General features: G+C 45.1%; 1 protein-coding gene across 1 annotated transcript in view; it reads right to left on the reverse strand.

The window, feature by feature from the left end:
• Positions 1-15062, reverse strand: part of LOC128297828 (serine/threonine-protein kinase minibrain) — a 53516-nt gene that overhangs the window by 30155 nt on the left and 8299 nt on the right. Inside the window, exon 3 of the mRNA XM_053033530.1 lies at positions 14234-15061. Coding sequence (XP_052889490.1) covers positions 14234-15061 — 828 coding nt within the window. The remainder of the gene's footprint in view (positions 1-14233; position 15062) is intronic.

A 15062-nucleotide genomic window follows, 5' to 3' on the forward strand; every position in this document is an offset into this window, starting at 1 on the left:
ACCGATATTTTAACCGACCATCGACATTTCAGTACCTTATTTGTAAACCCCTGTAATATTCAATTGCGATGTTGTTTTTGCTTAACCATTATGTTTGACTTCCAACGACACATCAGAAGCTTCTTCGGTTCAGATTAGTGTTCATGAGATCTAATTCTAGCAAGTAGGGCTGTTTAAAAAATAGGATCAACAACAAAAAAGTGTTGTTTCCAGATTCGAAGTGATCGCAAAATACAAACTTGTTGGAACCATCCAGCAGACAACTGGAATATTTTCGTTTATTTGTTTCCTGACCGAGATAAGATACTGCTACTAATATTTCATCTCTTTTGCATCTCTTCATCTTCTTATTTCATCTTTGTAGTCATCAGTATCGATAAATTAATAAACTATACTTAAATATGTTTGTTTTCCCTGTAAAGCAAATAATAAAACACCACTCAATAGTTAATTATTCACAACTGACCTTTAACTAGCTATTGAAGCTCGTTTGCTAATAAAGAAGCAATGTTCAAATCACTGCTTTGTTTGTGAAATTTTCCCGAATACCCAAAATAAAGTTCTCGCTAAAATGAGCCCACTTCTTCCCTGCCAACGATGATGACGACAATCCAGCCGTCTCGTTAAGCGACAGACGGACCAGTTTTGCCATCCGCAATACAAATCACCACTGCAACCCTCTTCAATCTTGTTCCAGAAATCGGGCGAGAAAATCTAAAAATGAACATTAAATCGAATCCGCCAGACAGTGGCAAGTAGCCGAGCCGTAGAAGGTTAACCAAACGACGCGTGGAGCTCGGATGCGATCCCCACCCCAGGGGGAGGCGGAGTGTTAACGGGGAAGGGGGAGGGAGAGAGTGGGAGAACAACTTCACAACTTTGAGCAATCCTTTTCCATCATTGCCATCATCCCTGCACGCCACCCCCAGCGAGCTCCAATCAAACAAATTCTCCATCTGGCGTTAGTAAGGCGAATTCTGCTACTTGAACGATTTGTTCTTCTTTAGCACCCGTACAAAAATCCAATGACCTCTCAGCGAGACAGTTTTCTTTTAATTTTTTTTGTTTTGTTTGCTACTGTTCGACGTTCACCTCTCTAGACTTTTCCAGACTAACCCGACACACGGCAATCCCCTTCTCCCCCCCTTTCGGCACACCCAAAAATACCTTGGCTGGTACGGGGGGCCAGACGGAAAAAACAATACAATCACAACCCGAGACGACGTCGTCGAAGATAAAGTTAATGTTGTACACGTTGCCCTCTTCCTCCCTCCCCCCAGGTCTCCACGAGACGGCGCATTGCCACACGGCGTCTTATGACCGGAGCGCGTTTGGTAACGCAATCGGATAGAAGATTCTGACCCAAAAGCCAGGTCGTCGGTGGGCGAAAAAGATCACCCCGGGCAGCACGAAGACGAAGAGGAAACTGGTGAACGTTTCAGCACACAGCACACAACTTGATTTCCCGCCGTCCCAGACAGTAGCAGAAGAGGGACGAGGGAAGAGCAGGAGGCGAAACGATCGAATGGTCCCAAAAGCGGAGGACTTGGTCGACGCGGTTACTCTTTTCCATTCCATACACAGACACACACCCAGGGCGCGATAGTGGCCAACACACAGCTCTTTACTTGCAGCTAATTTGCATCCCAAAATTCTAACCTTTTGGCCCTTTCCATACCCATCCAGACGGTACCCCAACCTTCCCACTCCCTTCTTCTTCCGGTGGCAATCATCAGTATTCTCCCCGTAGACGAAAGCGAAGCGCCATCGTCACCGTTTGTTGCCGTCGAAGCCCGAGTTTACTGCTGGCTGGCTGGCTGGCAAATAATCACGTCGCAAATATCCTACTTTACTGCAACGATATCATTCACCATTAGAATCTCCGCATCAGCGTAAATGTAATGGTTTAGACGCTCGCCGGGGGCGGAGGGTCGAGTGTTCGTCATACCGATATGCCGGTGCACAATGGTAATCATGCGGTACATAATGACGACCATAACCATCCGTGCAGTGTTGTTAATCGGAACGGCATGGAATATGATTTGCAACAGCCATAAAGCAGACTTTCAAACGTGTGCTCAAAATCGAACTTTAAAATAATTTCACAATTGGCTTTGTCGATATACCAGTAGTCGGTCTGTGTTCACTGATAAGTAAAACTGAATTATCAATAAGAAACATAACACAACGACTACCCCCACCCCATTGTCCTACACACACTAACGCTATCAAACCGAACGACCCCGCAGGATCCAGACACCATAACGACCGAGGACACACCTCGCGGGAGGTCCTTAGTAGGGTGCTCTCGTTTTGTCCATAAAACAACTTCTTAATGTAGCCGCGTATTGGTTGGCTGGTACTGCAATGGGGTGTTGTTGTACAGACGCTAAAATCGGGGTCACCATAAGCACGATTCCAACCGAATGGACGATCCGTACATTACAGCGCTGTTAAATTGCACCCCAAACCCAGTGGACATCGGCTAGAAGTGGACATCAGCTTTCTTCGGCATTGTATGCCGGAGTGCAGCCAGATAGCGAGCGATTATTTGCTACTACGCGCAATATGGATCGTGAACGGGTCTTAAAAATGGAAATAATGGCTGGGATGATGGTCTTCTGCCGATGGCGAATCCTCTCTCTATCGTGATCCTTAAACGTGTGTGTAACCGTCGAAATCTACCAATAAAAGGGGATTAAGATCTGCACGAAAGAAGTACTGGCGCAGCTACTCGGGAAAGCATATTTCACGGCCAACAACTAATATAAAATTTGGGAAATAGCGTCGCATTTCAACAATGAGGCCTAAGCTGATTATTTCAATTTTTTCGTCTTCCTCAGTCGAGTAGTTTAAACTTACTCCTACTGTTACCTAATTTAAGGTACTTTCCAATATTTATTTGCTTTTATGCGTTTAGATATTATGGATGAATTCCCTTCAAACTGACAGGTCCACTAGCCTGTGGAGTGGAAGTCATACCCTTTTTCGCCCAAAAATTCGTCTCAAAACCTACCTAACAAATGTCTAAACAAAGCTCATTTTGCAGTTGTTAAATGATAAGTGATTGTACTAAAGATCTATTTAAAAAACATTGGATATTTGTGTAATGTAGACGTTGAAAATCAGCTCAAAGCAGTTAGCTTTCTAAAGCGGGGAATAAGGTACCGAATGATTAAAGTTTTACTGTCAGTTTGTGGAAATTGTTTTAATAAGATCATATGGCATATTAAACACGCAGCAAAAGCTGTAGACAGTTTGAAGTATTTCTACATACTTCCTGGATTATATTACGATTTCAACACCCTCTTGGCAAGGTTTGCCAATACTAAACCCATCACATCCAAGGGGTAAGAAATCTTAATCCAAATGGCATGAAACTTTGTGCAAGTTCTGTAGTAGTGATCCAACATGATATATAGGATATTAGTTTCATTTGGCCATCTTCAGAATTCGAGATATCTGAAGAACAAAACTTCAATTTTCCTTTACAATATTTTTCGTTTTTCTTGCTCTTTGTCTACTTTTGTTTAAAAATATATTCCAAAGCTTGTCTTTAATCGTTTTATCACATATTTATTCCATTAGAAGTAGAATAAGTTAAATTACAAACTTTTGAAATTCTAAATGATCATTTTTTCGACAAAATTTATCCCCAAAATTTAGTTTACCGCACTAAAACGCGCTCTTAAATTATCATCTGAAACAATTATACACTAAGTGGGCCATTTAGATACAGCTTCTTTTAAAAAAGAGTAGTTTTGCGTACGAAATTTCCTTAGCTAGGATATAATGCGCTAACTTAACTCATTCAAAGTCAAACTCTTTAAGTATTTTAAAACCATTTAGCATTCTACACTTACACTGCGCAGAATATTTCGCGCGAGAAAAGTCAACGAACTGCGAAACCCACGATGTTCCGCAATCGTTCATCGATCTACGAACGGCGGATGATCAACAAAAAAAGTCCTGAAAATAAACAACAACCGCAAAAACCGGTGGTTCGATTTCTATCAACCGTTTCCGTTCCGAACACAAACACACACGGTCTGGTGGCGGTGTGCTGGTACATTGTTCCCAGTTAGTGGCTTGGTTTGTTCCCATTCGGGTTTCGTAACCTGTTGCTCCCGGTGCCGTGCGACGTTACATTACAACAACACGCACGCAATGTGCACCCACCCTTGTGTACTCACCGTAGTCGTCCTTCGTTGACCAGGATTGCGTTAGCGTCGAGGAGGAAATGTAGCACAGTGCGCTGGTCATTTTGTAGTAGCGTTTTAAGTTTTGTTCGAACCGTTTGTTTCTTTGCGCACTATTTCGTGACGATCTGTGGCAAGAAGATTTGCCTAAATTTTTCGATCACCTAACACGTATCGTGTTATCCGAAAACAAAAGTTAAAATAAACGTCTCACAATTATCAGCGAATCGTACCTAGATGCTAGCGGATCTCTGATTCGTTTCAAAAGCCAAAACCACACAGGACACGCACATTGAGGGTGGAGGGACAAGCTCCTTTCTCGCGCTCTCTCTCTCCCTTTCTCTAGTGGATGTTTGTGCCGGTGTATTTTGAGCCAGGAAACGAATGCCAAATCTTGCCTGTTGCCGAGGACTATTATATCGACCAACTAGGCAACACCCTCTCCCTCCTTCCTCTTCCCTTATATACACACACACAAACTCGCGATACGATTTGCCGAGCGTCTATTATTATCGCCAATTCCCGTGCGACAGTGGCGCGTATACGTAAGAGCGACGGGCCAGGCTAAGTACACGCCCGTGACGCACTTCCTTTGCTATCTTGCTGTGGTTAGATGCTGGCTACATCAACCACACCGGTTGGCGGTTGGTGTGGTAATCGAACGATCGCAACGAATGTTTGGCAGGCAAAACGAACAGAATGCGAACCGAAAGAAAAAGTTTGACCCTCCCCACCACCCTCCCCACACCCCTTTCTTGGGAAAATGAAAAAGCGAGAAGAAAAACACGACCTACACTACTAAGTTGTGGCACTTTTCGACCGCGCGCAGCAACAAAACGATCGCACTGGAATGTAGTAAATCCGCTGCTAGCAGAACGCGTAGATCATCCGGCACACGAATCCGTCCACCGATGGAGTTGCCTTGTGTTTTGTATTTAAAGATTAGATTTTTTTTTATTTTTACCAACTCGCACTCTCGATAGAGCAATAAAGAAAAAAAAGCTACCATATAAACAAGCTCAACGTGTTGCGCGTACGGCTCGTTTCTTCGCCCAAACACGATCGATCGTACAAACGAAGGGAAAGTTATGCAATCTACAGAACCGTACGCGGTTAAGTAATGGGACAGCAGTATGGCACTAAACTTCTTCTGCAATAGAATTCTTCACAGTCCTACACAGTTTCCAACAAAGTCCCTTTAGTTTCAACAGAAAATCTACACTCCTTGAATGTGTTAACAATATACAATCACTTTTACTTTACGTAAATACTCGACGGCACTTTAACAACTTGCAAAGTCGTCGACGAATACTCTGCGCGCGGCAAAACAACAACCCCGGGGGTGTATCGTTTGACGGCAGTCAGTGTGGAAGGATCCGTTTAGGGCAGTCTCTGTCCGCTCGGTCGAAGACGCGAACCGACACTAAAGTGGTTTGCACAAAATCAGCCAACCCAACGCAAGGGAATGAAGATGAAAGGCAAAAAAACGCATCCTCACACCATCGATTCTTGGCAGCCAAGACAGAAGGACCGGCGGCCCATACGCCGATGCAATGCAGGTACAGCAGGGGTGCGGATGACGTGACGCGATGCTGCCCTGCACCACCGATCGATTCCACCCGTGAGCGGGCGGCATACAGGGGGTTCGGGATCGAGAGCGTTGTCACAAAGCAGCGTCGAAGGACGGACGGCACTCTTCGACGCGCTTTCTTTAAACGGCCACAACACGCCAACGCCTTGGCCAACAATCAATTGCGCGATCGTTGGGATGCCGCGTGCCGTCCCCTTCGCTTCGCTTATTCGCACCAAAGAACCAAACAAGACACTCTTCCCACGGGGAAGTTGCAGGCACCAGCATCATCCACACAAAAGCCGAACCGCTCTTTAACCGCGGGCGGGCGGCGTGTGGTGTGTTTGGGTGTTGTTTCCACCACTGGAGGTGTGTTTGAGTCATGCACCGTTTGTCATGTCTTTGGCGGATGATCGTTGTACAGTACAGGAAGTTGAACGTTCTTGAACGGATCGTGATGGATCTGACGCGGCGTAGCACCGGGAGAAACTCATCAGTCACCATCGGGAGTGCGATATTTTCGTACGTCCTTCGAAGATCTCAACCCACTGCTGGTGAAAAAGTTTGCACAAACATGATTTTTTTTTCTCTTTTGTGAAGCCAAAAGTCAACACCATTGCAAACAATACGGAAATCATCCATTGCGAAAAACATCAACGTAGGGAAAATATAAAGGAAACAGAAGGAGTAAAAAAACATAAAGGAGATATAAAAAAAATGATTAGATTAAAATTAAATGTAAACAAAGAGATCAACAAATACAATCAAATAAGACAAAAGGAAACTAAAATAACATACTTAAAAAAAACAACAGGAAATAAGGCAACAACAAAAAAAAATATATAAAATAATACTTTTTTCCCTCAATAGGTTTTATTATTTGTAAAAATAGTTACCATTACATTTTAACTACAAACAAATTATCCCAAAATTGATTCGCCTTACAAGTTGGAAACGTACGTCATAATTGAGAGCACCATCGTCAACCCTGGCAACAGTCGCACAGTTCAAAAACTCCCCCTCGAAAGCGTTACTATGCGTGGAAACCCCAAAATAGCCGCGCACCGATACGAAGGAGTCATACCGAAATGGATCACATTCCCCCCCGCCCGCCCATCCCTATTCGTTTCAGATTTTTTGTTTTGCCCACCGCCGCCAAAGCGCCAGTCATGGAAGTGTGGATTCGGTTACGCGTCATCATTCACGTACGACGCGATTCTTAAAACTGCTTTCCTTTTTTTTTTGCTATGTTTGTCATTTGGCCCTTCACACCACCAGCATTTTGTTTCCATGGGGTTCCGCGCGTACTTCCGCGGTGCGGTACTACTCTCCCCATTATCATTTGTCCACCACCGTTTGGTGAGTCTTTTACGCACGATAACGCTTCGCGGTTCACAGCGGTTCTTTCCCACAAAACCCATCGACGTTGCTGGTGGTGGTGGTCGTGGGGGTTTGCGCCCCCTTATCATGGACACCGACATGGGCCAGTAGAAGACCAGGGGTAGTAGGGAACGGACGGATGAAACGAACGAAAAAAACCTCCCTCCAAGCGCCCATTTCCCCCAACACCGTTTGTCGTCGGCATTGTATTTGCATTTCTTTGCCGATGTATAGGCGCCGGGTGCGCTCCGGCTTTTCACTGTACGTTCACGTGCACGCGCAATCTTTAGCAAATAATCGCGCACCCAAACTCGCCGTGCGGCGTGCAGACATTGGGGGAAGGCAAACAAATACGCACACACACACTCACGGAGTGATCGCTCACGGCCAGACGGCCGGTTGGGAGGTGGGCGCCAGCAGCGAAAGAAAGCGCTCGCCGCAAAAGGTGTGCTGCTGCTGCGCGTTTCATTACCGCCGTAATGGCGCAGTGCACTCTACGGTCAATTTCTATTGCGATATTGGTGTGTGCAACTGGTGGGCTTCAGCAGTTTGCGGTGTAACTAAGGCACATTTCTTCTGTGGCGATTTTTTTTTGTTTGTTTGTATCGTTGTCACACCGTGCACAGGTGAACTGTAGCAGCAAAGGGTACGGGGCAAAATAAATGCAGTCGACTAATTTAGTACATTCTACAATGTGAGCGGTAATGGAAGTAGTAGAAGCATTTTGTACACCCACGGGCAAGAAAAGTTTTAGATGTAGAGTATGTTTTCGATGGTGTAATGTAAAGAACTATAAATATTGAACAAAATTAACCACACTAACTACACAAAACATGGAAAAAGTTCACTTTCTAGTACTGATCTACAACAGTATAAAATAAACAGTTATCTAAACAAACTATTAGCTTCTTAAGAATACTTTGGAATACAGGAGTATAGTAAACATCATTCATTTTGTACCGAATGAACGCTGTACTACATCGGCAAAATGAACAACAAATGAACCCCGTCCTGCTAAGGAAGCTAAAGGTAAGGAAATTTCCATTGAGCATCAGCCAAATCTGGGTGATTTTTTTTTTAATGTGGCATATAATTAAGCAACAATTGGATTTATTTTACAAAAATTGTACAAAAAATCCAAAAAAAAAATGAGTTTGTGTTACTGTACCGTTGGCAAATGTCAGCCAATGGTTAATTGGGAAATAACAATATTGTTACTTGGGATGAAACGCTCTCGAGACAGGATGAACCTCACGCATACACTCTCGAAAACTGCTTCATAATTTCCGCTATGAAGCTGTTGTGAAGTCGCTTGTGAAGCCATGAATTCCGCTTGAAATTCACCCTCATAGTCGAGCACTTTGCGGGTTCGGGGTATGATCTACTTCAAAGCGCTCGCGCGCGCGCTCAAATATTGCGCGTCAACCGTGCAAAGCATGTGACAAAGCTGCAACACAGATCACCTGCGAATAAACGCCGAGAGCCACCTACAGCTGATGCTTGGTAACACTTTAGCGCAACGGAACCATAGATAACAATGGCAAACACATTGCCAGGTAACGCAAACAATACAACTTAGTCCGGGATTTTATTTGCTCACATTCGAAACATTACCGCCGCTGTTGCAGCTGCGTAAACTGATACTATTATTAAAGGTAAACAAATAATTTTTTACTAATCAAATCGGCCCAAGCAGATCACACGTGTCAGCCAGCCAGCATCAGTTACCCTGCTCACGTGAGTAGTAGCATGCGCTACCGGTTATATTGTTGCATCGCAGACACACATACCGTTCGCATTCGTTCATCCCGAGATTCAGCAACGGATCTTTGCGTGCAAAGCCTTTACATGAAATTTAATTATAGGATATCGCGGCCGAAATTCTACACCCAGGCTGTTACACCGGTTGCACCGGTTAACACGGCCAACGAACCGGGCGACGGTTCGACGGTTGATTGCGCGCACGGAAAGTAAAGGTAACAAAACAGCAACACACGGCGTATTAGGTTGACCCATTAAAATGTGGATGTTATTTTTGTCACACCGGGCTTTGCAACCGGTTACGGTGCGTGTGTGACATTTAGCAAGGGAAAAAAGGAGAGAGAAGCTATAAAACCGAAATTTTTGCTGTCAACATTTGCATGTTCAAATGAGCATTAATCAATTAAAATAAAGCCATCGGCTTCCTTACTTTTATCCGCCATCATGCTCCCAAATATGCACTTTTAAATCGGCCATCAAAAGGGGAAACCGGTTTAAAGCAGTTGAAAGTAATGCACCTTATACCAAATAAAAATTAAATTAGGAAAAAAAGCAAGGAATCATCAAACAACAACAACAACGAAAAAACGATAGAATGGAAAGGAAAAGATCTTTGAAATGAGACAGCAAAAAGCCGGTTGGCAGATAAAACCACCGAAAGCAGGCGCAGCACGTCAATAGAATGCAATAAATCACCGCATTCATCCGCAGCGAAACCAGGTAATGGTGCACAGGTTCGTGCGACCGTGACCGAAATTTCCGACGAACTGTGTCAACGTCACAGCGAATGGGAGGCGTCGTACGCGCTTGCCTGATAAGCAGCCGGACCCGGTTACTTCATCTTGTCAATGTTTCCAAATTGCCCTTTCCTCCACCCATCGGCCGAGAAGAAGCGCTTGCTGTGGGGCAATTCTGTAGGCTGCTAAGCAAACCCACCACACACACAGCTAAACACACTTTACACCTTACGCGGTTAGGAGTACACCGGAGTCCCAACCCCCGACATGTGCCCCGGTTGCCTCTGAAACTCAAAAAAACCGCGTCATAAACTCGAGCATACGAAAGCGTATTCACATGCTGTACTGCTACTGATAAGCCCATTTGTTAGCATTTTTGGTGCCGTCCGGGGAAGCAAAGAACCGCAGATCTTAGGCAAGTGGATGTGTGTGGAGTCCCCAAAAATAGGTGTCCACAGTCGACGGGGAATAAAAACCAAACAGCGAACGGCATGTTCCCATGGGCGTCAACGTATGATCGGTACCTCGTCAACGGACGGTGACGGCGCACCTTTCCGCACCCCATGTCTGCGGTCGACATCCGTCTCAAGTGTTCCGCGCGCTATCCGCTATTGCGCAATAAGTGACAGCTGATAAGGTCGGCACTGAGGGATAGGTGTTACCGCGTCCGTACCTGTCCGGCTGATCACGGCGGCCAAGATAAAGGCCCGAATGCGCGCCTGTACGATCAACGGCGACGATAGGTGGCAGTAAACAGAAGCTTTACTCTAAACCACACACCGCATTGCAAAATGAAGTGTTAGTTTCACATTCACGGGACGTTCTGCTGGTGAAAACAAATGCTACCAGCCGTCAAGTGACACACAAATGCAGCATTCAAATTGGTTACACTTACGGATGTGCTTGTTGCTATCAAGAAGGTATAAACATGTTCCAGAAAAGGTAACGTAATAGTAAGCAACGAAAGGGGCCTATCAGAACTTTTGCTGAGAATCTCTCGGTGTTTAAATATTAAGCTTAACAAGCTTTTCTCACAACAAACTAATTTAAACTCTACAACCTTTAAACTTTCAAACGAGCAATATCGCACATAACGAGCGTTTAGGTTCGTACAAGTCTTTTTTTCTGCTCGATGCTCAAAGGTCGTAATATTGAAGATACATTGGATGGATATGGATAGTTCTGGAGTTGCTCGAAGGGATGTCACCAGTTAACGAACTTCTGTTGGTTGGCTAATAGTTTAGGATAGAGAATTTTAGTCATCCTGCCTGAGCATGTTTCCCCGGCAAGGAAATGTTTCCTCTATGAAGATATTCCTCTCTTTCGAAGAAAGAATTCAAAAGAAACAAAAATAATGCTTCTAAAGGAGCACATAAAAAGCAAATGGTCTTACATAGCCCCCGATTTAGCTAAATTATCTAGAGCCGTTACTGAGCTCGTAACGTTAACCCAAATGAACCGCTGTAATGAACACGGTGCGTTACATAACGTTACACGTTACAACGTTACAGACGGTACTTTGTCAAGCGTCACTCAGTAAACTCCATAAATTTTACAGCCAGCATTTTCGAGAGATTTGCTTACAATCTGTATAAATAACACGGATCCATCATAAGATTAAGGTGTCAGTTATTAAGAATACATAATGTAATGCATCCATGTTACGTGGTCGCGATAAAATTTGTGGCCAAACAGCACACTATTTTCACTTTTATTACACCGACAAGCGTATAAATGTCGCTACGACATTGTTGTGAGTGAAGCCAGTTTGAGCGTACAGTAATTGCATCGAACTTTGACGCTTTCCTTCAGCGCAGATTTTACCCAAGTAGTTCTAAGGGGGTTTTCCATTACACGGCTGCCTTGAAGCGACGGATAATTCCGCAACAGATTAAAGAGAGGCAATAAAATAAAATAGTTGTGACGACACCCGACCACACTGATGACCACAATGTTGTTGTGTAAGACAGTTGCGGATATTTCTTATCCCCGTGCTATGCGAAACGGCAAACGGTAATGAGTAGCGTCCGACACTAGTGCGTTCAGTTGTGTCTACTAAAGGTTTACAAGATTTACAAGCAAATAAAAACTATCAAACTCGAATTAAACATCAAACCTATTGCGGTAAACGCACAATTTCACCACAAAATGCTGTGACAACATTGCATCGACGAACTACTAGGCGCCTCCATTACTGTTGCAGCAGACTGAATGGAGACGCATGGTGGATCAGGAACGCCAAACAAATGATCGTGTTTCGCGGGTTCATACAATTCCAGCATCAAACGCTCCAAAAAAACGCACAACCAACACAAAGAGATCACACCGCACCGCCGTAGTTGGAATTACCCCGGTACGAAGCACACGGGGTACGAAGTGATGCAGGTTAGTAACAAGGACGCAACGATGACTCGTGTCACACCAAATGGATATGGAAAAAAACACACACTCCTCACACACAAACAATAAAGACCATTTTGCTTTGCCAGGTTCTTATGTCTCTTTTCCGTAAAGGAAAGCAGATGGCATGGAAAGGGTAGCTACGGGGAGCAAAGAACCAATCACACAAAGAGACACTCCGGCGGGCCCCAACAGGCTTTCTTGGTGTTTCTTTGTTTACGGAAGAATGGGTCTCCGGTGACTCGGTGATACCGGGTAAGGATATTATTTCAGCACGGTGCATAACGCCAACCATAAGCAGCAACCAGTTTATGAGGGTGAGAATAATAAAGAGATACGGTTTTATTTTTGTGCAATGGGGTTTTACAGCTTTCCGGTTATTTTTTTGTTTTTTGTTCTTGCGTTACGATAAATTTAACCGTTCAGGGTATTTTTGCATGAGATCACGGAATGGCACTCCTTTTGATTTTTTAAATTCATTCCAATTAACGTATTCTTTGGTGTCATTAAATAATATTGCATGCTGATATGGGGAGAATCGTTCTACAACAAGGTGAAATATTTTTTGCCAATTTGCCAATAAACGCCAATTCTATTACGCTCACTTTAATCTTCATTCTTACCGGGCACATTTGGCTAAGTATGCTACTTACTGGGCTCGGCTCTTCATTAAAGTAAAGCCACCGGAAATAGTGAAACATGATTGAAACGTTTTACTGATTAGATACTCGATTTATGATTTGCTGGCGGGCAAAATGTTCTCCCGGGAAACATTATACCGCTGAGTGGCCGGCCGGTTCCAATTAAACCGAAAGGTAAAACCCTCCCCGGACCTTGCCCTAGGCACAGCGACCATAATGGACCGATTTTACTACGGCCCACGACGGTGGAGAAAGTCGTGGAAGACGATCTTGTACGGCAAAACTCGCATAGTCGGGGCGGTATTTCGAGGTAGGCGCACAGTGCGGCAGAGGCAGGCACCACCACTACACCACCACCAACACAAAAAAACACATGCTAATACCCTCGAGATAGAGTTTGGTAATTTTCCACCCGCCCAACACCAACAAGCGGCGGCGGCCCGGCTCGTCGTAACGTTTTTATGCGTTTTAATTACAGTTCAAAGAACTTTGGCGGAAAATTCGGCCTGTCAGGACGAGCCGTGTGTCTCGAAGAACCGTGGCGATTCATCGTCGAGCGGGAGGTAAAGGTTTTTTTTCTTGCTTCTTGTGTTGCACCATAAAGAAAGTTTCTTGGCGAAACACAGAGTGGCAAGCTGGCCGAGAACGGAACACCACCGAGAATAGTCCGTCGTGTCCCAGACGCACGGTCCAGACACCGGCTAAGCATTTTGCGTTGGTTGCTCGTTACTGGATGGAGGAAGTTTCCAGTAGCGTGTAGGCGTAAGAATTATGTACCCTCTCCTTGCTACGTATAATGTTGTACGCGTAATTTTGAACATTTGCGGGTCAGACGCGTTCAAGTTGCGGGAAACGAGCAACGCCACACGAAAGGCAACAGATGAGATTTGGGAAACAACCGTTATTAGACGATCAGTTCAACGATTCATTGCCCTTGGAGGGCTCATAATGGTGTGAAGTTATTAGCATTCTCCCAAAATGCACAGGATAACACACGAGGATTCGCAGACATGCGGATTTGGAAATTAATCAGCACGGTTAAAGCATTATGGTCAGAATACGATTGCCCAAGTGCCGATTTTTAATGCCTGATTCATTCCCGTGTTCCTTGCCTTGTAAACTTCAGATCAATAAAGCATCTCATTTATTCATTTATCCTCCAATAACTGAACAGTAGGACCAGAAACACTCAAACACAGTGAGGAATAAATGTAGAAAAATTGATCAGTTTTTGTGTATTTTTCAGAGATGGCAACTTGGCCGATGTCATGTTTATCAAAGTAATCAAACAAATTATAAGCCACCCCATTCCATTTTTCAAAGGTTTTGACACAACCTGCCCATCTGGAGGATCGGAGCTTGGAACAAATGACGGGAGAGGGCGCCACCAGCAATGCAATAAAAAGGACTGCTAAAGGAGGATAATCCTAAACTTTGCAACACCATTATTATGATATTCTAGCCAAAAACGTTATTTGCCATTTGGTCAATAGACATAAAACCTGAAGTATAAATTTCCCTGCACGAGCAAAAACTGGTACTTACATTTCTGTTTCGCTTTATCGGCCAACATGGTGCTGCTGTTGCTTGCTCTAATTTCCGATTCAATCCAGTGACTAATGTGTGATTGCTGTTGCTGCTGCTGTTGATGATGACCGGGATGCGATGGTGGTTGCTGCGGCTGGTACGGTTGGTAGCCGAGCGTTGTCGTAGTGTTCGGTTGCTGCTGTTGCAGTAAATGCTGTTGCAAATGCAGCGGATTCGTATGGTAATGGTGATAGAACGGCTGTTGCTGCTGTTGCTGATAGTCCAGCTGATCCTGTGACTGGGCACGGCTAACCTTTAGCGATTTGAAGCCATAAATGATATTGTCGTTGATCAGCGAGTCGAGATCGCTGCCGAACAGCAGATCGTCGATGTTCCGGTTCACGGCAAGGATACGCTTGCCGCTCCCCCCGCTCCCACTCGAGCCACCCTCGTCCTCCCGATCCTTACTGTCACGACCCGCTTCCCCCCGCCCGGTACCGATCGAGCCGTACTGTGAGCTACCGCCGAGCACTTCTGGCACCACCACCGAACCGGCAATGCCGTTACCACCGCTCGACGTACTGCTACAGCTAGCGCTACTGCCAGCACCGCTATTGCCACTGATAATACCACTGCCCCCAACACCGTCAGCACCGCTGCTGCCTCCGCCGCTGCTACCGGCACTGCTGGTACAGTCACCGCCCTGCACTACCACAATGCCACCGATCGGATCGTCCACGGCCGGACCGGACTCGCCAACACCCTGCCCGTACTGGCACCGACCGCTACCCACTACCCCAACGTACGAGGCCACCGGCAGCACGATGTGTACTCCCTCTTGCAGCGC

Source organism: Anopheles moucheti, chromosome 2, assembly GCF_943734755.1.
Source record: "Anopheles moucheti chromosome 2, idAnoMoucSN_F20_07, whole genome shotgun sequence".
Taxonomy (NCBI): domain Eukaryota; kingdom Metazoa; phylum Arthropoda; class Insecta; order Diptera; family Culicidae; genus Anopheles; species Anopheles moucheti.